At 39.2% G+C, this 25289-nt stretch overlaps 1 protein-coding gene across 1 annotated transcript in view; it reads right to left on the bottom strand.

The window, feature by feature from the left end:
* Positions 1 to 25289, bottom strand: part of LOC126468927 (calcineurin-binding protein cabin-1-like) — a 260620-nt gene that overhangs the window by 143019 nt on the left and 92312 nt on the right. The window contains exons 11-14 of the mRNA XM_050096590.1: positions 15193 to 15333; positions 6640 to 6811; positions 5781 to 5905; positions 943 to 1132 (exon numbers count right to left, since the gene is read on the bottom strand). Coding sequence (XP_049952547.1) covers positions 943 to 1132; positions 5781 to 5905; positions 6640 to 6811; positions 15193 to 15333 — 628 coding nt within the window. The remainder of the gene's footprint in view (positions 1 to 942; positions 1133 to 5780; positions 5906 to 6639; positions 6812 to 15192; positions 15334 to 25289) is intronic.

The raw sequence follows: 25289 nt of genomic DNA, 5'->3' as shown, positions 1-25289 counted from the left end.
ACAAATATGTATCAGTAAACATTGTAAATAACAAAAACTTAATTATTAGAAGTCTAACAGGTTTTGTAGTGAATAACAGAATAGTGCATGTAAATGAGAAATTTTGTTATAGTTGCTATGTTTTACAATTCAAAAATATTTTTGTTCTTACACGGAGCAGAAATCCATTTACCTTTTTTGAGATCATTGACCCAGTTGCCATTAGTCACTGGCGAATTAACTCAACTATAAGTGATGACTATACACATTTCTTCTTGATGCGCCAAAAGATGAAAGAAAATTCTAACTTTTTTTTTCAGCATAAACCTACTGAAGCTAACATGATGAAAGCCTGGTCTGCTGGAGTTTTCTATTAGTTTTATTGGTAAATCTACCCTCCCCCACCCAAAAAAGCAGAACTTTGCTAAGAACAAGACGTAAGCTGAGAATTATTTTCTTTCTTTTCTTTCTCTTCTTCACTTGTGGTCCATCAATGTCATAAGACACAGTGGGAAGTGTTCGAATGTGCTACAACCATTAGATGCATTGTTTGTGACTGACCACTGCACAGTTATCAGGAGATATTTCAGCTAACTTTGTAACAATCTGTTGGCACACTAGTAAGTTGGTTGGCCAGAGATATTTCTGTTAATCATTTCATACCATTTGATGTACAGCCTTAGAATCTCGATTTATTAGTCAAATTATTTATTATTCAATTTGTTATATTATGAACTGTATAATGACTCTTTAAATAACCTTACCCTTTGTAATTTTTATTCAAATTATGTTTTTTTGTGATGTCTGTGCAGTTGCTTGAGAATGACTACACATTCAAAATATCGCAGAACACAAAATAATGTAGAAAACTTATTTCTTTAAATAAATTTCTTTTTTTGATTGAAGGCACAAGTTTATATTTATTTGTAATAGTATGCAATTTCACAAGGTAGTTACACTTACCTGATACTTTTTAAGCTGCCACAGTGCATCCATAAGCATTGCTAATTGTGTAGCACGATCTGGGCAATTCTCAGGGCTACCAACAGCATTACTGGGTTGCTGATAACGAAATGTTTCTTGTAGGATTTCTGTTAACTGTTCAAAATGTTGTTCATCGTACAATCGCTGAACTTCTCCAAGGCTCTGATTCCTAAATGGGAAATAAATGTGAGAGCACTGATTTATACCAATATTTCGTATAATGCTGCAGGAAGAAATCTGTTTTGAATAAATCTTAAATAGAGACCTACATTGAGATGAGTTTAAGAAAGAAAAGCAGAATATTAACAAGATTTTTCCCTTACAGTAATAGTTAAGCAAGAAATTTAATGAAAAACATTAAATAATAAAAGAATTTTATTAACTATTGTTGGTAAAAGGAAGACATATAAACAATTGGCTAAACAAGTAAGGTGGTCGGTCACCTGTCTGCTTCTGGGTGTTCTGCCAAGTTAATGTTTCCATTTTATGCACAATATTTAATGACCAATCTAGTTATCTTCTACAGGTGGTGTGAGTTTTGCTGTTGTGTGTACTCACTGCCTGGACTCCAACCAGACTGAACTACAGTGGGACTCTAACCACCACTTATACCCAAGTTCTATTCCCAATCCCCACTATGCTTTTTGATGTTCTTTTGGTTTTCAAAGCTCTTACTGATATTCTGCAAAACGCAAATTCTCTCAGCATTTTCCAGATCTGGTTGATGTGATGGCTGGTGAGATCCTAATAAATCGAGTGCTGCACCACAAATCTTGCTTAAATTGAAATCTCTTTATATTGTTTTCTGAATCTTTAGTGTGATAGACTCCTTAATTATGCTATCCCAGAAATATGGAATTTGAACTAAGATACCGGTCTCATTATAATTCATTTTACAATTATATTTGAAGCAATGCTCAGTGACGTTTGATTTGCTTGGTTGTTTCCGTGGGGTGTGTCACTGATTTTTCACAGCACACTGAACACAAAACAACTTTATAATTTGAAAGATATGTTTTATGATAATTAATTTTAATTGATAGTTCTGTAGTCACCAACCAACATAAAATACAACATGAAACTTTGAGGTCAATTGATAGATTACAATGTGTTCTCACATTTTATGCTTCTCATGCAGCTTTACTGTATGATTAAATGATGATGGCGTCCTCTTGGGTAAAATATTCCGGAGGTAAAACAGTCCCCCATTCGGATCTCCGGGCGGGGACTACTCAAGAGGACGTCGTTATCAGGAGAAAGAAAACTGGCATTCTACGGATCGGAGCGTGGAACGTCAGATCCCTTAATCGGGCAGGTAGGTTAGAAAATTTAAAAAGGGAAATGGATAGGTTGAAGTTAGATATAGTGGGAATTAGTGAAGTTCGGTGGCAGGAGGAACGAGACTTCTGGTCAGGTGACTACAGGGCTATAAACACAAAATCAAATAGGGGTAATGCAGGAGTAGGTTTAATAATGAATAGGAAAATAGGAATGCGGGTTAGCTACTACAAACAGCATAGTGAACGCATTATTGTGGCCAAGATAGACACAAAGCCCATGCCTACTACAGTAGTACAAGTTTATATGCCAACTAGCTCTGCAGATGATGAAGAAATTGATGAAACGTATGACGAGATAAAAGAAATTATTCAGGTAGTGAAGGGATACAAAAATTTAATAGTCATGGGTGACTGGAATTCGAGTGTAGGAAAAGGGAGAGAAGGAAACATAGTAGGTGAATATGGATTGGGGGGAAGAAATGAAAGAGGAAGCCGCCTTGTAGAATTTTGCACAGAGCATAACTTAATCATAGCTAACACTTGGTTCAAGAATCATGAAAGAACGTTGTATACCTGGAAGAATCCTGGAGATACTAAAAGGTATCAGATAGATTACATAATGGTAAGACAGAGATTTAGGAACCAGGTTTTAAATTGTAAGACATTTCCAGGGGCAGATGTGGATTCTGACCACAATCTATTGGTTATGAACTGCAGATTGAAACTGAAGAAACTGCAAAAAGGCGGGAATTTAAGGAGATGGGACCTGGATAAACTGAAAGAACCAGAGGTTGTACAGAGTTCCAGGGAGAGCATAAGGGAACAATTGACAGGAATGGGGGAAAGAAATACAGTAGAAGAAGAATGGTTAGCTCTGAGGGATGAAGTAGTGAAGGCAGCAGAGGATCAAGTAGGTAAAAACACGAGGGCTAACAGAAATCCTTGGGTAACAGAAGAAATATTGAATTTAATTGATGAAAGGAGAAAATATAAAAATGCAGTAAATGAAGCAGGCAAAAAGGAATACAAACGTCTCAAAAATGAGATCGACAGGAAGTGCAAAATGGCTAAGCAGGGATGGCTAGAGGACAAATGTAAGGATGTTGAGGCTTGTCTCACTAGGGGTAAGATAGATACTGCCTACAGGAAAATTAAAGAGACCTTTGGAGAGAAGAGAACCATTTGTATGAATATCAAGAGCTCAGATGGCAACCCAGTTCTAAGCAAAGAAGGGAAGGCAGAAAGGTGGAAGGAGTATATAAAGGGTTTATACAAGGGCGATGTACTTGAGGACAATATTATGGAAATGGAAGAGGATGTAGATGAAGATGAAATGGGAGATAAGATACTGCGTGAAGAGTTTGACAGAGCACTGAAAGACCTGAGTCGAAACAAGGCCCCGGGAGTAGACAACATTCCATTAGAACTACTGATGGCCTTGGGAGAGCCAGTCCTGACAAAACTCTACCATCTGGTGAGCAAGATGTATGATACAGGCGAAATACCCACAGACTTCAAGAAGAATATAATAATTCCAATCCCAAAGAAAGCAGGTGTTGACAGATGTGAAAATTACCGAACTATCAGTTTAATAAGTCACATCTGCAAAATACTAACGCGAATTCTTTACAGACGAATGGAAAAACTGGTAGAAGCGGACCTCGGGGAAGATCAGTTTGGATTCCGTAGAAATGTTGGAACACGTGAGGCAATACTAACCTTACGACTTATCTTAGAAGAAAGATTAAGAAAAGGCAAACCTACGTTTCTAGCATTTGTTGACTTAGAGAAAGCTTTTGACAACGTTAACTGGAATACTCTCTTTCAAATTCTAAAGGTGGCAGGGGTAAAATACAGGGAGCAAAAGGCTATTTACAATTTGTACAGAAACCAGATGGCAGTTATAAGAGTCGAGGGGCATGAAAGGGAAGCAGTGGTTGGGAAAGGAGTGAGACAGGGTTGTAGCCTCTCCCCGATGTTATTCAATCTGTATATTGAGCAAGCAGTAAAGGAAACAAAAGAAAAATTCGGAGTAGGTATTAAAATCCATGGAGAAGAAATAAAAACTTTGAGGTTCGCCGATGACATTGTAATTCTGTCAGAGACAGCAAAGGACTTGGAAGAGCAGTTGAACGGAATGGACAGTGTCTTGAAAGAAGGATATAAGATGAACATCAACAAAAGCAAAACGAGGATAATGGAATGTAGTCAAATTAAATCGGGTGATGCTGAGGGGATTAGATTAGGAAATGAGTCACTTAAAGTAGTGAAGGAGTTTTGCTATTTAGGGAGTAAAATAACTGATGATGGTCGAAGTAGAGAGGATATAAAATGTAGACTGGCAATGGCAAGGAAATCGTTTCTGAAGAAGAGAAATTTGTTAACATCGAGTATAGATTTAAGTGTCAGGAAGTCGGTTTGAAAGTATTTGTATGGAGTGTAGCCATGTATGGAAGTGAAACATGGACGATAACCAGTTTGGACAAGAAGAGAATAGAAGCTTTCGAAATGTGGTGCTACAGAAGAATGCTGAAGATAAGGTGGGTAGATCGCGTAACTAATGAGGAGGTATTGAATAGGATTGGGGAGAAGAGAAGTTTGTGGCACAACTTGACTAGAAGAAGGGATCGGTTGGTAGGACATGTTTTGAGGCATCAAGGGATCACAAATTTAGCATTGGAGGGCAGCGTGGAGGGTAAAAATCGTAGAGGGAGACCAAGAGATCAATACACTAAGCAGATTCAGAAGGATGTAGGTTGCAGTAGGTACTGGGAGATGAAGAAGCTTGCACAGGATAGAGTAGCATGGAGAGCTGCATCAAACCAGTCTCAGGACTGAAGACCACAACAACAACAACATGCTTCTCTTCATTATGCACACTACCAATGGTAAGGCAAAAGAAAGAGTACAGGAAGAGTGCATAGCACTTACAAATTATGAAATTTAGAAAACTGAAGTGTTTTCTAATATGACAGTGTCAGCCTTACAGTTGTTTCCATTTTGGCCTCTTCTTCCACTTCAAGTATTATTAACATTCATATTTGACCCTCAGAATTATTGTAAATATGATTTTCTCCTGCAAAACACACTGTTACTAAGACAAATTGTCACTTAACGGAGACACACCCATAAGTACATCCACCTCATAAACCAGTTCGTATGGTTCAACATTTCACATTCCATACAGTTACGACATGAGGGAAAAGGTATTTGTATTTACAAAAATCAATGTATTCAATACACTATGTATCCTAGATACTTTTTTTGATAATCAGTGGTTAAGTAATGAATAATAATAGATTTCAATTATTAAAAATTCCGCAACCAGAAAAACATTATTGGTACAAAATCTTACACCAAAGTTATTTTGAATTATTCCTGAGAAAATGCTTTGAATTCAAAAATGAGTTTGAGAATGTCAACTTTAAACAACTAAATGTTATATGTGGAGATAATTTCAAATTTAATACAATCCATGTTAACGACGGTAATTTGCTAAACATTCGGAACACCACTTTTACTCTTCATAGACTGTACCTGATAAGAGTTGTGAGCAATTTGCTCACTCCATCTTTTGCAATGACATTGTGATGTTGACAGTTTGGCAACAAAACTTTTTGTTTCTGTTCTTCTTCTGATAGTCCCTCCACATGACATAACAACTGAAATCAGAAATAATTTATTTATATGTCTAACACTGTATAAACAGAAAATCAGTTTTACAACAAGTTCACTTGGTGAAGAAACATCCAACTAAGTAAAAATATGAAAGTGAAGAGGGCAGTATCAAAACACAAGCAAGTTTGAATGGCACAGAATAAGTGATCATTCTGACTTGTACATTGCACCTTGCTACAACAGTGCTGTGAATGTGGAACCAGTACACAGAAGAGGGATGTATCCAATGATGAGCAGGTACTGGATCTCACAGGGTGGCATGTTCTCTACTGCACATTGGGCTGGTGGCCATTGCACTGCCTTCCTTTGCTCAGAAACCACTGACATCAAAGACACTCATGAACAGGTGAATACCATCACTGAAGTGCAGAGCAGCAAAATATAGTGTTTTTTGGAGGAGTTTCACTTCCGTCTCTCCAACAGGAGGACTGTATTGCTGTTTTATACAATCACGTTTAGGTTGCAACTGCATCTTGTAGGAACATCAGCCCATACTGAATTTGCAAAGTCACATTATGTTCTCTTTCATAACTCCTATCATTTATTTACAGTAATGTATCTAATCTATGGAAAAAAGTTCATATCAGTCACATGAATATATTTTAGTGTTGTAGTTTTCAGAAATGCTGATATGAGTACAAATACAGATTTTACCAACAAAAACTTTTGGAATTTACATGATGATTCACAAAATCGATTTGCTGGCTGTAATACTTACAGTATCAAGCGACTGTATTGCCATATCAACATTTCCCAGATGTAGATACAGATGAGCTTTCATCCATAGTATACGCATAACATATGTCATGTATCCAGAACCAAACAAATCCTCATGAATTGACAGGAATGTCAGTTGTCCAAGCCCTTCTGCTGTGAGTGACTTCTCAGCGCTATACAAAAGTGAAAAAAAAGTAAATAAATAAATAAAAAATAAAAAAATGCAAAAAGGATATACAGAATTAACTTCAAGGCATTTCATTGAATGCTGACACAAACAGTAAATTAACAACATGGGGATAAGTAGCAGTGAGCAAGGAGAAAGTTGAACCTGTGCTACTAGAAAAATGTGTTTCTAAAAACCAGTTCTACTTTTGCTGCATACCCTCACTGCAGAGCGAGCATAGTTAGTTAGTAAATATTTATAGTGATTTCTCAAAGAGCTTAATATTAAAAGTGGATCACATATATGAAGGGTGGGTCAGTGAAGAAAATATCAGTGGTAATAGCAGAAGGGGCCTTGGAAACCCACCAAAGAAAATAAATAAAAATATTATTTTATGTTTTTATTCATTGTGTTATATACTTTTAGAATAGTCTTGCACACAGTTAATATCTAACCATGCAGGATTAACATGTCAATCAAATATATGCAACTTGGAGGCAATCTTCAACAAATGTGATTAACTTGTTCATGAAAAATCTATTTACTTCGATTTCATAACAGTGATTTATTTACAAATTGTAGTGGCTCCAAAAATAACAGAGGGAAAACTATTTTCTCATTCAGTATCCAGGGACAATGAAACAAAGAAAGGAGATATGGGTAGCTACTAAAGAAGACTAGGCTACAGAAAATTCAGATTACGAACCAACTACACTTTGAAACATTAGTTTGAAAGCTATCCATTTTTATTGTATACATTGCGGTTCAACAATTTTCTTGTTCATAAATGCTATAATAAACATTCCATTCAAACAAGGTAAAGCAACGATATGCAAAATCTGAAATTTTCTGATACTTGTTTTCTCAACACAGGCATAGCAAAACAAGCATACCACAGCACATGGAGGCAGATCAACTCTAAGATAAAACAAAATCAAAAGCATCGTATAAAAAATAAAATTTGTCCCGTATAATCCTTCTTCGCCAATTTAGTTACAATAAAACCAAAGACTTATTGTCATATTGCATGTTTTTATCTAACTGGCAAACAATGGGAAAAATTTTGACTATATAAGCATTATATATAGGAAACGGGAAAAATCTAAATTTTTATGGGTGGCTGAAGATTTGACAACAGCTTCTTTTAACGACCATCTTTAAAACATTTGCTCTTGAAGCACTCTACCACATTCACTCAAAGGAATTAGTAATGAGTAATGACAGTTCTTCCAACCTGTGACATCACCAGTATCCATGTAAGTCAGCAGAAAAAAAAGAAAGAAAAAAACACTCCCAAATGCAGCTGCATATCACATAATCATTTACATAATCAAAGCCATCACAAAGTGTTCAAGTCATGATTCATTAAGCACTCTTACTGAATAAAATCTTCTCAGTTTTCAAGCTGCATCAATTCTAATAAAATTCTTAAGCTTTTGATGGCTAGGTCCGCAATCGTCATCAGGAGTAAAACTACTGACTGCCAGAGCTGGCACTATTTCTCACTTATAAACCTATGTCTACAGATGCTGGCACCAATCAGAGAGTACTGAGAGCAGTTTGTGGAATGAATGGTGTCCATCCCAACATTAAATTTACCATCAAGATGGCAAGTAACCATTCTTAGATGTTTTAGTTGGGTGGAAGGTAGGAGCCTGGCTAGGTCATTCAGTGTGCAAGAAACCAATACACACTGATTGATATTTGTGAACACTGGTAGTTTTCACCACCCTGTACACAAGAAAGCTGTCCTGAACATGTTAATACACAGAGCCAAATTTCTTTCTGACGACGACCGACTACATTCTGAATTGCAGCACTTGAGGAACATGTTTAGGAAGAACGCCTAAAGCAAAAGAGAAATTAAATTCAGTTGTCACTGAAGAAGGACGCCTCGTGAATCGGCAGAGGAAGCCAAGCCAGTGGCTTTCCTGCCATACTGTGGGGCAACGAGCAACAAGTTAGGACATGTGCTGCAGAGACATGGATTGAGACCAGTGTTCCGGCCCTCTTCCAAGACACGATATATGTTACACACTGTGCCAGGTGTGTATGGGGTCCCTTGCAAGTGTGGTGGCATCTATACGGGCCAGACAATTTGCACAGTTGCAGAGCATTGTACCGAACACAAGATACATATTAAGCGAAGGGAGCTCAACAAATCGGCCATATGAGCATCGCCTCGAAAACAGTCACAAAATACTGACAGGCTTGAGCTGCTATGAGCTGCCCAACTTGCTTTCTGTGCATGTGTTGTTTTGCCCCTCTTTGACTGGTGCCGACGGCCATAATTGTAGGTATACAAGTGGGAAACAGTTCCAGCCCTGGCAGCCAGTAGTTTTACTACTGACAACAATGGCGGAGCTAGCCATCGAAAGCTTGAGAATTTTATTTAAATTGACACAGCTTGAAAACTGAAGATTTTATTAAAATCTGACGCCACGAAAGGCTTCAAAGGCACAAAATTTTCCTCTATGGTGAGGACGTGATGAGCAGTGTGGGACTGCTGGAAAAATTGTGCACAAAGAAATCACATCTGTTGACTTCTTTAGCATTTTTACAATGCTACTGGGACAAGGAGGTAATTCATTGTTTTGCTTTAGTTAAGCTTCACATGGGTACTGCTGCACTGGACAGTATTTTGAAGAGGACAAGTCACGCCGTAGTAAGACAGTGGATACAGCAGACAAGATATGAGCTTGATCTTAATGCCAGAAATCTGTTTGATAGTCACCAATTTTTGTCATCAACTTTGTACCATTCAATTGGGAGTGGATACATGTAGCCATGACAGCACAACTGAGTGCTACGAACTTGCCCAGAAAGTAATGCACCATGCTTTTCTTCTTCTTCAACAATTCTTTATTGAACATAATGCAAATTACACACACGAAAGAATGGTGTTTTATCTACACACCCTATTTTTCCACATAATCTCCATCCCATTCTATGACCTCCTTCCAGTGTGAAACAAGGGCGTGTATGCCCTGTAGGTACCAATCCTTGTCCTGGCAGCAGAGCCAGTGCTTCACTGTGTGAATCATCCCCTCACCATTCTCAAAATGTCTTCCACAAATGGCATCCTTTAATGGAACAAACAAGTGGAAGTCTGAGGGGGCTAGGTCAGGATTGTAGGGTGGATGGGGTAACACTGTCCAACCCTGTTTCGGGATGTGTTCAGCAGTCCTCAGACTTGTGCAGGGCCGAGCATTATTGTGTTGCAGCAAAACATCTTCTGGGTTGCTTTGGTGCCAAAGTCACTTGAGTTTTGTTAATGTGTTGACATATGCTTCTGCATTAATGTTAGCACCTCTTGGCATCACATCAATGAGAATTACACTTTCACAGTCCCAAAACACGGTGATCATGCTCTTACTGGTGGACCCAGTTGCTTTGAATTTTTTTCTTCTGTGAGGAGTGGGAATGGTGCTATTACAACAACTGTCATTCTGTTTCGGGTTCCAAATAGTGAATCCAGGTTTCATCATCTGTCACAATCCGGGACAAGAAGACCTTACTCTCAGCTTCAAAACATTGCAACAAATCACGACAAATGTTTTTTCTGTGCAATTCATGATCCACCATTGGACACCGTGGGACCCATCTTCCACACATTCTTGAATATCCAAGAGTGTGGACAAACACTTCCTTGCTGATTGACAGATGCACTGCCAACTGCCGAGTCATAATGCGTCTGTCCTTGCGAATGAGAAAATCAGCTCCCTGCAACATGTCAAGCATGACACCCGTGGATGGTCTCCCCGTCTGTTGCAAATCGTGGAGCTCCGCCGAATCGTCTTCTGATGACCTCACCCTCCGTGCCCAGCGATTAGCTGTACTTCTGTTGACAGCAGATGCACCATCGAGTTTGCACAAGTGTTTGTGAATATTCCCCACAGTTTCTTTCTCTGCAGTGAGAAACTCAATGACGGCACATTGTCTGTAATGTACATCATCTACAGATGCCATTTTGAAACTGTCCTGCAGCTACGCTATCTGTTGGAAGTGACAGAAACTTGGCACACTCACTCAGAAGACTTCAAATGATACATACATAACATTTCGCATTCATAGCATTGTTTTTGGCTGAGAAAAAAAAAGTGGTGCGTTACTTTCTCGGCAACCCTCGTAGTTTGTACAAGACAATGTCTAAGCAGTGTAGCAAGTTTGACTGATTAACTGACGTGGGGAATGATAAGTGCCACAGAACAGTTGTTAATCTCTCCAAACAAGAACTGGATGACGGTTCTGTGGCAGCACTGAGTAAAGACCTTAATTTTTCACCAGTCCCATGATGTCTGCCAATTTTGGAGATTATTAGTGGAGTAGAGCAGTGCATTCGGCATATCTCACACAATGCAGCTGAGGACGTCAGACTAACCAACAGCCATATACAGTCAAAAGCTAAGCCACCAAAATCAAATATTAGCCAGGAGGAACGATGTGGCTTACTCTTACTGCGTGAGAATGACGACTTGGTTGTCTCGCCAGCCGACAAAGGAAATTCCACCATGGTTCTGATCACTGAAGAGTGCCAATTGAAGGTGCTTCACTTGTTAGAAGATGACGCATACTGGAAGCTTAGTTGCGATCCAACACAGGCCGTACTCAGAAAGACAGGGAAATTATTAAAGGAATCTGGTTTACCAGATGAAATGGTGAAAAAATTAATGCCTTGCGCTGCCAGACCTCCCAGGCTTTATGGACTCCCAAAGATACATAAGGAACATGTTCCTCTCAGGCCTGCTGTTAATGTAATCAGCTCACCCACCTACGGACAGCAAAATATCTTGCAGGATAACTGGCGCCAAAACTGGGTCATTGTGAACACCATGTTGTAAACTCGCAGACGTTTGTTGAAATGCTCAAAAAAATGAAAATAGGTCGAAACAACGTAATGGTTAGTGTGGGTGTGGTATCACTTTTTTGCGAGGATGCTGGATCTTTTGGCCCAATAGTTTCCACCTGGAAAGTCAAGTTGTTCCGTCATGTTCTAATGACGACGTACTTCTTGTACTGCAATGAATTTTATGAAATCACGGGTGGCACAGCAGTGGGCTCACCACTGTCTCCTGCACTTGTGAATTTCTTCATGGAGCACTTTGAGGAGCAGGCTCTGAACTCTGGTGTAGCATCCATCTTGCTTCCTTAGGTACTTCAATGACACCTTCCTGACATTGCCTCATCGTGAAAATACACTGCAGCAGTTAGTGGATCACATGAATGGTGTCCATCCCAACATTAAATTTACCATTGAAACGGCAAGCTACCATCTGGCTTCGTCATTCAGTGTACGTGAATCCGATGCACATTGATCAATATTTGAATGCCAGTAGTTTTCACCACCCTGTATACAAGAAAGCCGTCGTGAACACATTAAAACACAGAGCCGAATTTCTTTCTGATGACGACCACCTGTAGTCTGAATTGCAGCACTTGAGGCCAAGTGTTCAGAGAGACCGGCTACAACAAAAGAGACATTGAGAATGCTTGCAGGTGTCACCAAAGGAGGACACCTTGTGAATCGGAAAAATAAGCCAAGCTGGCGTCTTTCCTGCCATACTGTGGGACAATGAGCAGCAAGTTAGGACATGTACTGTGGAGATACGATATATGTTGCACCCTGTTAAAGATGACATAGCTCTTCATGTGCCCAATGCGTATGGTGTCCCTTGCGAGTGTGGTGGCTTATATACAGGCCAGACAATTTGCACAGTTGCAGAACATTGTGCCAAGCACAAGAAACATATTAAGTGAATGACAATTTGGCCATAGCTGAGCATTGCCTCAAAAACGGTCACAAAATACAGGAGGAGGAGGAGGAGGAGGGTTAGGGAAGGATGGGGAAGGAAATCGGCCGTGCCCTTTCAAAGGAACCATCCCGGCATTTGCCTGAAGTGATCTAGGGAAATCACGGAAAACCTAAATGAGGATGGCCGGACGCGGGATTGAACCATCGTCCTCCCGAATGCGATTCAAGTGTGCTAACCACTGTGCCTCCTCGCTCGGTCACAAAATACAGTTTGGAAACACAAGAATCTTGGCTCATGTGTCAATATACTAGGACTCTGTTATAAAAGAGGCATCTGAGATTAGAATGAACAGCAACAATTTCAACAGAGACTAGAGGTACACACTGAGTATGATGTGGAGGCGGGCTTTGGATGTCAAAAGGATACAATGACTGATGCTCAACACTTCTAGGGAGTGGCAGTTTCAAATGTGACTTCGGACCCTCGTACCACCTCATGTCACTCTGTCCCGCGGCAGGCCGGAGCTGCTATGAGCTGCCCGACTCACCTTCCGTGCATGTTTCATTTTGGCCCACTCCGATTGGTGCCAGAGGCGTTAAACGTAGGTATATAAGCAGGAAATAGTGCAAGCTCGGCAGTCAGTAGTTTTACCCCTGAAGACGATGCTAGAGCTAACCACTGAAAGCTTGAGATCTTTATTTGAATTGACGCAGCTTGAAAACTGAGAAGATTTTATTCAAATGTGCCGCCATGAAAGACTCCAAGGACAAGCACTCATATTGTTCATAATGTCAGGTACGTAAAAAGAGCTAATGGAAAGAATTAACTGGAGATTTGTATTTGTAACCCCTAGACAACAGATGCAGATTTTAAAAATGAAAAGATGGATCAGATTCATTCTTTTATTAAAAACTGAAGCAAAAGACACAGTATTTAACAAATAATTTTAACAATGTACTAGATGATTCTGCAAATATTTATTCTGAAGAAAGAAAAAGAAATTAAATAAATATGCTTGACTTGACTGGCTATTGTTGCTTGTGACAAAAATTGCCGCAGCATCTATTAAACAACAGCTTCAGTTCTTATTTATGTGGAGATTCTTTCCTTTATTAGGTATTCTAAGAGAACACAAGACAAAGTCCTACACTACAGTGGATGGCATTCCAAATCTAATTTAGTTAACTGAAACTGCACTACTGCTGCTGCAGTAATTTGGTAACTTAATCTATTTTGTTCATCTAACTGGCATTATAATCAAACAATGGAAAATCCATGATGCCGAGTCACAGATAGCCACGACAAAAAGACTGCTGGGAAGTGAGCTCAACACAAGGCCTCTTTGAAATTAGACAACAAAACACAACACCACACATACACAGTCTCTGGCTGTCCGGCTTCAGCTGCCAGAGACGCTGTGTGTGTGTGTGTGTGTGTGTGTGTGTGTGTGTGTGTGTGTGTTTGTGGGGGAGGGGTGTTTTGTCTAATTTTGAAGAAAGCCTTGTTGGCCGAAAGCTCACTTTCCAACAGTCTTTTCATTGTGCATACCAGCAACTCAGCATCTCCACTATATGGTTTGCAGTGACTATCCTTCTGTACAGTAAAAATAGTGTATTATCATTTTCAGATATATTGCTGACAGTATTGTAGATAAATTTAAACTGAGATTGCTTACTACTCCATCTTTTGTTCTCAAATAGATAGCATATTTCTCCATTAGGGAGGAGTTATTACCACATGGGCTTACACCTTTTATCTCAAATCTTCAGTTTTTTGTGATCAAATATTTCTGCCTTACTAGAGGAATGTGGGCAGTGGTAATGCAACAAAATTTTATTTCAAAGGAGATGAACTCAAACATCAGTAGGATACAGAAGATCTACTTAAGTAATTTCAAGCACAAATAGTAAAGCAATTTCATTTCCATATCCATGTACAAATGAGCTGATGTTACTCTATGGGCAATGGATTTTTCAGGTGGGAAGCTTTCTACTTCTTACTTAGAATACCTTTTGTAGTACTTATCAATAATCTCTCTTGTTCCACTACAAATATTATGCTTTGAGAAGTATCAATCACAATACTTGCAGAAATCAAAACTCCCTTCGACTTTACTCAATTGTTAAGGCAATTTAGATGTAATTTATGAAGACAATTTAGAAGCTATATCCTTTAATTCTCACCAGAGGCATCTTATAATACTGTATGTGTGACATGCTTAGCAATGTAGCAGGTCTTTTATGGTAAGGATATATTTCTGACTGCAGCATAGATTGGTGAAGGATCTATAAAGATAATGCTCTTATGACTTTTAGAAAAATGGCTAGCCACATGTTACATCAAGTTAGGATGTGACTAAATGTCTGCCGAGTCTGAAAATGGCTTATTGTGCTAGCAATAGTAGCCACATGAACATAGATAATTTGTTAAAAATCATTTTCCATTTCAAAAGTTCCACATTTAAGAAATATATTTTGTCTTATAAAAATACTGAATTATAATAATTTTCACTGTCCTGTGCAAGGCATCAGCTTTTTCTGTTAACATCTAGTACTAGGTCTTAAAACACAACAGTAACAACAAACATTACAACATATAAATAATGGTTGTTTGTATTCAAAAATAAAACACTTACAGTAGCTCATAATCTCTTGATGTTTTATCATTCAGCGATTTGTCGAGACAGATTTCTAAATATAGTATAGTAGCTGATGTATCTGCCTTTATATGAGTGCTTTCTTCTTGTGCAAAAACTGAAGGGTGGTTAACGTGTTCTCTGAAAAACAATTAGTGTTATGTAAGAATATTATTTAGACACATCTAATAATCAAGTACTTTATTTCTCCATACTTTACATCCTACGAAGGAAACATGTGACACACTGAATCTCGAGAAACATTTACCAACCTGCTATGCAAAACTCTAGTATCATTTCTCCATAATTCTCAATTACACTTTCTGCCATAAAAATAGAAATTAAAGAGAGGAGGAGAATGAGGAGTAACTGCACCAACAGTGGTGAATCTTCTACATACACCGTGCAAATGTCAACGGTACACCCTGTGTGTCTTGTTTGGAAACAAACTTGTTCCATATACTTACGATACTTGCTGTTGGCAATAATAATGGTTTGAGCTTGCATTCAGTATTGCTGTGTTTGTTTCAGGTTTGTTTTCCTTATAGTGTAGGCTGTATGTTAACAGTGGTGCAATACAGTACTTATGGGTTTATTGCTTCAGAGTTGGCAGATGTGCACTTCATGTGCGACTTCACTAAATGAAATGGAAGATTAGCAAAATACAAATACTGTGCTCAGTTGTTCTTCCAGCAATGGCAACCACATCACAGTACTTTTACATCTGTTGTTTTGGTACATTTTTACATTTTAGCAGTTGCATATTACAAGTTTTTACACTACGATGAAGTTATTTTCACAGAAACGAAGGTAATTTGGATAACAAATAAAATAAATCAAAATTACATTATTTCACTGTAATAAGCCCCTGAAGACCATGTGTTCCTTACAGATGTTTAAAAACTATTCCTGAATAACACAAAAAATTTTTGTTGGTGGAATTTGGGTTCTCTTTGTAGTTTAGGTAAATCTGCCAACATCAAAGCAGAAGAAGGGGGGAGGGGGGGGGGGGAGAGAGAGAGAGAGAGAGAGAGAGAGAGAGAGAGAGAGAGAGAGAGAGAGAGAGAGAACATTAGGGAACTGAACAACTATTTTGTAAAAGCTAGAAGAAAAAATTACATAATACGGGAAGAATATGGGTCACCAATAGAAATAAGGGGGAAAAGGGGCCTTGAGTTTTGCTATACATGTTAGATACTAACAGCAAATACAGTGATACAGTGTGCAAACATTACAAGTGGAGGTGGTGTACTTTGAAAAACCCAGAAAAGATAGGAAGATGCCAGCTAGATTATGTAATGGTGTGGCAAAGATTCTAAAATCAGATACTGGATTGTAAGGTAAACCAGGTGCAGATATAGACAAATCACAACTTAGTAATTATGAAGATTAAACTGAAGTTTTAGAGAATTGTCAGAAATAATCAACATACAAGGTATGCAATAATGGAATACTCACGAATGATGAAACATATTTGCAGTTCTGGCACTGCAAATACTGTGATAATGCAGCACGACTTTGGAACATATATTGCGTTCTAACATTACCCACTATCTCAAAGACAATGGTCTATTGACACACAGTCAACAGGGATTTAGAAAATATTGTTCTTGTGAAACACAACTAGCTCTTTACTCACACAAAGTGCTGAGAGCTGTTGACAAGGGATTTCAAATTGATTTCATATTTCTAGATTTCCAGAATGCTTTTGACACTGTACCCCATAAGAAACTTGAAATCAAATTGTGTGCTTACAGAATATCATCTCAGTTATGTGAGTGACCTCTGTGACAGGAAATCATGAAGCCACAGTCCACAGTAATTGTTGGAAAGTCATTGTGTAAAATAGATGTGATTTCTGGCATTCTCCAAGGTAGCGTTTTAGACCCTCTGGTGTTCCTTATCTACAGAAATGATTTAGAAGACAATCTGAGCAGCTGTCTTAGGTTGTTAGCAGATAATGCTGTCATTTATCGGCCAGTAAAGTCATCAGAAGATCAATACAATTGGCGAAACCATTTAGAAAAGATGTCTGCATGATGCGAAACTTGGCAGTTGACCCTAAACAATGAAAAGTGTGAGGTCATCCACATGAGCGCTAACAGGAATCTGTTAAACTTCGGTTACACGATAAATCAGTCAAATTTGAAGGCCATAAATTCAACTAAATACCAAGGAATTACAATTACAAACAACATAAATTGGAAAGAACACACAGAAATGTTGTGGGGAAGGGGAACCAAAGACTGATTTATTGGCGGGATACTTGGAAGATGTAACAGATCTGCTAAAGAGAGTGCCTACATTATGCTTGTCCATCCTCTCAAGTACTGCTGCATGGCATGGGATCCTTAACAAATAGGAGTAATGGAGTGCATCAAGAAAGTTCAAAGAAGAGCAGCACATTTTGTAGTATTGCGAAATAGGGGAGAGAATGTCACTGACATGATACTGAATTTGGGATGATATAATTAAAACAAAGGCATTTTTTGTTGCACCAGAATCTTCTCACGAAATTTCAATTACCAATTTTCTCCTCAGAGAGGGAAAATAATTTGTTGGCACTGACCAACATAGGAAGAAACCACCATCATAATAAAATATGGGAAATCAAATCTCACACAGAAAAATATGGGTGTTAGTTTTTTCTGCATGCTGTTCAAAATTGGAATAATAGAGAATTATTGTGAAGGCAGTTTGATGAACCCTCTGCCAGAGACTTAAGTGTGATTTGCAGAGTATCCATGTAGATGCAGATGTAGATGAATACTACAGAATGTAGTTCATTTGAACAGGAATAGACATTTCTAAAAAGGGAGACCACAGAAGTTGTACAGGCAAATACAGATAGAGGATAGGTAACTCCAAATAAATTGTGCTTAACCAAAGAAATACTTCATCTGACTGATGAAAGAAGTAAACACAGAAATATTCAGAAAAACAGACAAATGCAACAATCTAAATCATCTATGAATGAGAGTCCAAAAAGGGCAAGAAAGCTAAGGCAAAACTGTTACAGGAAAAATTGTGGACAGTTCGAAAAAGAAAGTCATCAGGACATATTCTGCGCACGAAAAAGTCAAAACAAAGTTTGAGAATTTGGAAGCCGAAATAACATTAAGAAGGCAAAATGAATTGCACTGTTAAACAGAAAGGAAAGATGAGACAGATGGAAAGAGTACATTAAAAGGACTCTGAGAAGTAGAGGAACTCTCTGATAATGTGACAGAAGATGAAACAGGTGCTGATTTGGAGGACATAGCAGATGCAGTCTAAGAATTTGATAGAGCTTTGGAAGATTTATGATTAGACAATGCAGAAAGAATAGACAATATTCCTTCATAATTTATAAAATCATTGGGGCAAATGGCAATACAGCAATTATTCATAAGCATAATTAATGAGACTGAAGAAATACTATTGAACTTTTGGAACAATATCATCCACACAATCCTAAAGAAAGCAAGAGTAGGTAAGTGTGACAACTATTTTAAAATCAGATTGATAGTTTGTGCATTTAAAATTCTGTTAAGAGTTATATACAAAAAAATGTAAAAGAAAATTGAGGATTATAGTGGAACTTCAATTTTACATCCTCCTATCTTACATTTTTTGCAATTCTACACCGCAAATTCATAGCACCTGTGAAAAACCCATAACATCAATGCTAAAAATCCCCTGATTTTATATTTCTTCCTATTAAGGTTTACATCGATTCTAAGTTCTTACTCGACATCTCGCTTTACTTCGTCCCATTTTCTTCTATTGACATTTGAGGAATTTGATGGGACTGAAAGAGTTATAAGTAGCACAAAAGATTAATGGTTCGCAACATCCACAATCAGTGTTGCCAACACAACTTGTAACATTTAGCTTCACTGGGCTATTATGATACTACTACTGCTACATTGCAGCGGTAATGGAAAAACAAGACAGTTGACACGAAGTGTTTCAGACTGAACCGATACCTGATGAAGGGACCCAGCCATCACCTTTCCTTGTGCTACTTATACTCAGTCTCATCTTTTTGCATGTATTTCCGATATACTGTATTCAGCAACAATCGTAACTCTTTTAAATTCAAACACTGAGTCTCAAAGAATATGCTCAGTCATAATCGAGGAAATGTCGCCCATTTCTGGCTAGTGAACTCTTATTGGCTGATGACTTCTTAAGTTACACAATAGCCAGCGCAGTCACTTCACCACACTACCACCCACAAAATGAGCTCAACCATTGGATGCGTGGAGAGGGGGAGTGGCCCTCCAACGACCGGAGTGCAGGTAAGGGTGAAAGCATTTTGTGAAGTGCTGAAAATATACTTTTCATGCAGATGATGTGCTATGACAGATGTCACAAGGAAACAGAACAAAGGTTTTGTGATAGCACATTTTAAAGACTTTTGTGTTCAAATATGACAAGATACAGTTGCAACAACTACTTACATATACACTTTGCACCACATACACCACACACTTTAGATCATAAAGATTGACAGTGATAGAGGACATGAAGCAAAACTGTAGCACCCGAGTTTTCTTTCAAATTTACATTTTACGCAGTGTACAGAAATTCACTGAGCCAACTTCTAATAAGCTCGTAGTGTCAATTAGGGAAGTAAACTCATTTTTTCACGTCTCTATCTCTCTCATCAAGCTTAAAATAACATTTTAACAGTGGCGAGCATATGAAGTGCGGCTTGTAAGAAAAGCATTAAACAATAACAGCAATGGTGGAAAAGTATGTAATTATGCAGATGTCTGCATTTATGCTTATGGTTTAACCACTTAGCTGCTGTGATCTTTTTATGGTTTAATTCAACATGTTCAACAACTTTTGCTTTTCTTTGGGTGAGCACAGAGGATGATCTCTCAAAAGTGCATGTTTTGAATGCATAATTTGCGGATGCAGCATGTCAGAAAAGAGCTTGATTACCTTGAACCAAGACATCAGTTTCAATTTTTTGATGAGTTTTTACTTGCTGTTACACATCTGTGATTTTTAAGAACTGATGAAATACATTACCACAAATTATTGTATAAACATTGTATTGTAAATTTAATTTCCTTCACTTATAGACAGATTTTATACAAAGTATTGGAGAGGATTGCAATTTTTAATCATATATGCCATGTTCATGTGTTTTTGCTCATATTTTGGGGGGTTTTAACGTTTTCCTCAATTCTGCATTTTCCTCAATTTTGCATTTTTAATTCCGGACTGCATGAAAATGTAAAATAGGCATTCCACTGTAGTTTCATAATGATCAATTTGGTTTTGGATAAGGTAAATGCACTAGAGAGGCATTCTGACAGAACATTTAATAATGGAATCAAGACTTAAGAAGTCAGGACAATTGCATAGCATACGCCAATCTGGAAAAAAAAATATTTGGCAATGTAAAGTGATGCATGAGGTCTGAAACCCTCACAAAAATAAGTATATGTCGCAGAGAGAAATGGTAATATATAACAAGTACTACAACCAAGAAAAAATGATAAAAATGGAAGGCTAGGTTACGACAGCTTAGACTGTAGCTAAGCCATTTCTCTGCTGTTTCCTTTCTTCCAGGACAGCTTGTCTCAAAAAAGTATGCAGGAGAATGTCTGTGAAGTTTGAAAGGTAGTAAACAGGTACTGGTTGAAGTAAAGCTGTGACGGAGGGTCACGAGTCGTGCTCGGATAGCTCAGTCAGCAGAGTACTTGTCCACAAAATACAAAGGTCTCGGGTTCGAGTCCTAGTCCCACATACAGTTTTAATCCACAGCTGTTGTCCACTACGAGTAAACTAAGTCTATATACCCAAGAGAAATGGCAGCTGGAATGATTAAGTCCCTGGGAGACATTGTGGTTAGAACAGCCTCAGACTCATTGAATTCAGGGCAAAACTATCAAGAACTGATCCAAAGACCACCCTGCACTCTAGTTTTGATGCTGCATTGTCCAAGCTCTGCCTTCCTTCTGGAGGGAAAAGGATTCTGTTGAGTATTGGTTGACAATGTCTTAAGTATCTCCACATAGTCCTTCCTTTTCTTCATACCTTGCGTTCTCCATTTCTTGAAAAGTGCAACTTTAGTGATTTTAAATATCTCGAGTGCATGATTTTGCTGCCTGATTTTTCCTGTGACTTCTGGGCACTGTATGCAGTGATTCCTCAGCTGTTCTGAAAGATCTCTAAACACAATGAGAATTTTTATTTCCTTATTTTATGTTTGAGCAGCTGACCTTTAAGCTTTATGACAGAAGAGATAGTCCATGTATTTTTGCTTGCATGAAATGGCATTAAGAGTCAGTTTTAGTAGACAATTTATTGTTATAATTACTATTACTACAAAAATGAGAAGTCCTGTATGGAAAAATACATAAAATAGTGGAAAGACAACCACATTGTGGAGTGGTGTGTAACACAGAAAAATGTAACAAACACAAAATTTTCGGTTGTATGTTTCTATGCATGACATCAGTCCACTAAAGCTGAGTGGTTGCCTGTGACTATCATTAGTCGTATAGATATCATTTTTCCGCATCGGCATATTTTTAATGCATATAGGATACAACAATTTTGTGTACATGGTCCAGTGCAACTAATGTACATTTATATGAAATCTAGAACACATCCTAATAGGCAAACTGCTCTACAATGTGTAGTTGTACATATTACAATATCAATAAACTCATTCACAAGGAAACAACAATAATATAATGATGCTACAGTATTGATAAATCCAATAGATGTGAAACATGTTAACAGATTGGTTGGTTGGTTGGTTGGTCGGTCACTTAAGGGACTAAACAACAATGTCCCTCTGTCAAGAGGGATTTCACCTAGAGTTAGTGATGTCAGCCAGAAATTTGATCAAATTATGAGAGTACGCAAAAGTAATAAAACAGAGGAACTGAGAATAATATTGATGCCAGAACTGAAAAATAATTTGAAGAGGGGTCAGAGAGTAGACAAGGGCTTTCCCACAACTCATGCCTAAAAAGAGAGAAATCCAACCCCCGCACCTGACCCACTGCCAGCTTGATAAAGGCTGAAACAACTGCAGAGTAAAGAATGCCTTCTAGCTGGGAGATTTGTAACAGTAAAAGTAAGAAGGTTAAAATGTAATAGGCATCAGTTAGATTGAGAATAATAAAATATGGTGAGAGAAACAATGAGATTAGGAGGCTGAAGTGATCCTACCTGAGGGGTTGATACCTCTTGTATGCAAAAAACACCTCCACAAGTTGGGTGGTTAGGAAATTGTCATGTGGTGATCACATATTTGAGCAAGAGCCAGTACTACAGGAACTGAACAGATAAGAGCCCCGCTTCAGCAAAATAGACTATCTATGGAGCTAGTCTGGAAGGCACCAGTGGCCAGTCTTAGTCTATAATGATAGATTATGTCAAATAACTTCAAAGCCACAGATACTACTGAACTATCAACCTGGCAATTGTAGTCCAACTGGGACAGGATCTGGGTCCAGTAAATATGGAGTGGAGTAGTGTGATCCACACTCCCAAAGGTGTGGGCATGGAAGCAGACAGCATTAAACTTTTACATACAGCTAGCCTTCAGTTGACGAATATGGGGCAGACAAGACAGATTTTTGTCAGAGAGCAGTCCCAAATATCTGGACTGTGCAGCAGAGTCCAAGCACTGGTAGCCCAGGTTGAGCTCTGTATCACGATGGACCAACGTATGATGTCAGGAATGTGTGACCTGCACCTTCACAGATGAGAGAAATAGACGCCAAGTGAAAGGGTCCAAGTGAAAGCCCTTTGGATTGCACCTTGGAGATAGCTTTGAACCAAGGCTACAGATTCAGAGTCATACTAAATGTGGAAGTCATCTACATACAGGTATCCTGTAGGAGTGACCACTGGTTTGACAGAAGCCACTAGCCCATTAATGTAAATGAGGGGCCGGCCGGAGTGGCCGAGCGGTTCTAGGCACTACTGTCTGGAACCGTGCAACCACTGCGGTCGCAGGTTCGAATCCTGCCTTGGGCATGGATGTGCGTGATGTCCTGTTTAAGTAGTTCTAAGTTCTAGGGGACTGATGACCTCAGATGTTAAGTCCCATAGTGCTCAGAGCCATTTGTAAATGAGGAAGAGTGTCACACTCAGGACAGAGTCCTGTGGGATACTGTTCTCTTGCAGCCATGGGGAGCTGAGTGTTACATCAACTCTAACCCAAAACAAATTGTGGGATAAAAACTGATGAATAAAAATTGGTAGGGGGGGGGTCTCAAAAGGCCAAATCATTGAGGGTACATAAAATTTGATGGCGTCAAGTGGTGTCATAAGCATTACATACGTCAAAAAAAGACGGTAATAAGATGTTAAGAAAAGCAAAGTTGCTACTCACCATATAGCGAAGATGCTGAGTTGCACATAGGCATAGGCACAACAAAAAGACTGCCATGAATAAAGCTTTCGGTCAGTATGGCCTTTGTCAAAAATAGACCACACACACACACACACACACACACACACACACACACACACAAAAAGGCTGCAGTCTCTGGCAACTGAAGCCACACTGCAAGCAGCAGCACCAGTGCATGATGGGAGTGGTGACTGGTTGCGGGTAAGGAGGAGGCTGGGGCAGGGACAGGAAGGGATAGTAGGGTGGGGGGAGGGCGACAGTTAATTGCTGCCGGGGAGTGAGCAGGGACAAGGTGAAGAGAGGGTAGGGCACCTATGTGCAGTCGGGAGGTTAGACAGGGGGCGGGGGACAAGTGGGGGTGGAGGTCAGGTGGGGTAGTGGAAAAGGAGAGAAGCAAAAAGACTGTGTGCAATGCTGGAATGAGGACTGTGTAGTGCTGGAACATGGAAAGGGCTGGATGGGTGAGGACAATGAGTAACAAAGTTTGGCTTCAACCTTCTTCAGTCATTGTCCTTATGCATCCAGCCCCTTCCCTGTTCCCATTCCAGCACTATACAGCCCTCATTCCACCATCACACCCAGACATTTTACTTCTTTCTTGTTTTGCTAACCCCTCTCCCCCACCTCGCCCCGGCCCAGCACCTATCCTCCCAACTGCACATAGCTTCCCTACCCTCTCTCCACCTCGTCCCTGCGCACTCCCCGGCAGCACTTCACTGTCCCCCACCCCCAATCCCAGCATACTAACCCTTCCCCTCCCTGCCCAGTCTCCTTACCCCCACCCAGTTGCTACTACCATCATGCACTGGTGTCGCTGTTCGCGGTTTGGCTTCAGTTGCCAGAGACTGCAGTCTCGTGCGCGCGCGCGCGCGCGCTGGTGTGTGTGTGTGTGTGTGTGTGTGTGTGTGTGTGTGTGTGTGTCTCATCTATTTTTGACGAAGGCGATACTGGTCGACAGCTTTATTTGTGACAGTCTTTTTGTTGTGCCTATCTGCAACTCAGCTTCTCCGCTATGTGGTGGGTAGCAACTTTCCTTTTCTTTATACTGTTACAGTCGATCCCGGATTTTCCATTGTAACATGGTGTTGGAATGTAGAAAAAGCTTATGATATTGCTGTTTCCAACATAACCAAATTTTCAAGTGTGAATCCTCTGTGGAGTGTTGGTGACGTAGAAGCTATGCTCCCATGGTCTAATGTATTTGCACGACTAGCAGACATTAACATTGCGGGAGTAAATGCAAACAAGTACTGCTGACAACTTGGCCACAGTAGGAGCAAAGGCTGATATAATTAAAACAGGATATAAATGATCCTTCTTTTCCGAGCTTCAAAAGATAAGAGGTGACCAGTGACCTCTAGTCCCTGGATTTTGTATTTCTTAATTAGGTTAGCACACTTCAGACATCAGGAACTGCTATCATTTCTGCAACTGACACCGAGATGTGGCAGTGCACATGGTGAGTTTTTGTGAAGCAGGTGACAATAGTGTCCACTAACTGGCTCGGATGTACACCGGGGAGATATGCACAAAGTGTTGGCATTTAAGGCACCAAACTGGAGGTGAGAAATGTGGCTTCACAGCAGTAAACTATGATTTTTTTACATTATCAGAAAGCAAATCCAGCTCAAAAATGAGGATGAATGCCCAAATGTCAACCTTGTTGTGTGACATACGTTGATGTGCACAACATACAAAACGGATCGCATCCTTCTCAAAG

The sequence above is a fragment of the Schistocerca serialis genome, chromosome 1 (assembly GCF_023864345.2).
Source record: "Schistocerca serialis cubense isolate TAMUIC-IGC-003099 chromosome 1, iqSchSeri2.2, whole genome shotgun sequence".
In the NCBI taxonomy this organism is placed as follows: Eukaryota; Metazoa; Arthropoda; class Insecta; order Orthoptera; family Acrididae; genus Schistocerca; species Schistocerca serialis.
This window is presented reverse-complemented; position numbering and strand designations above follow the sequence as displayed.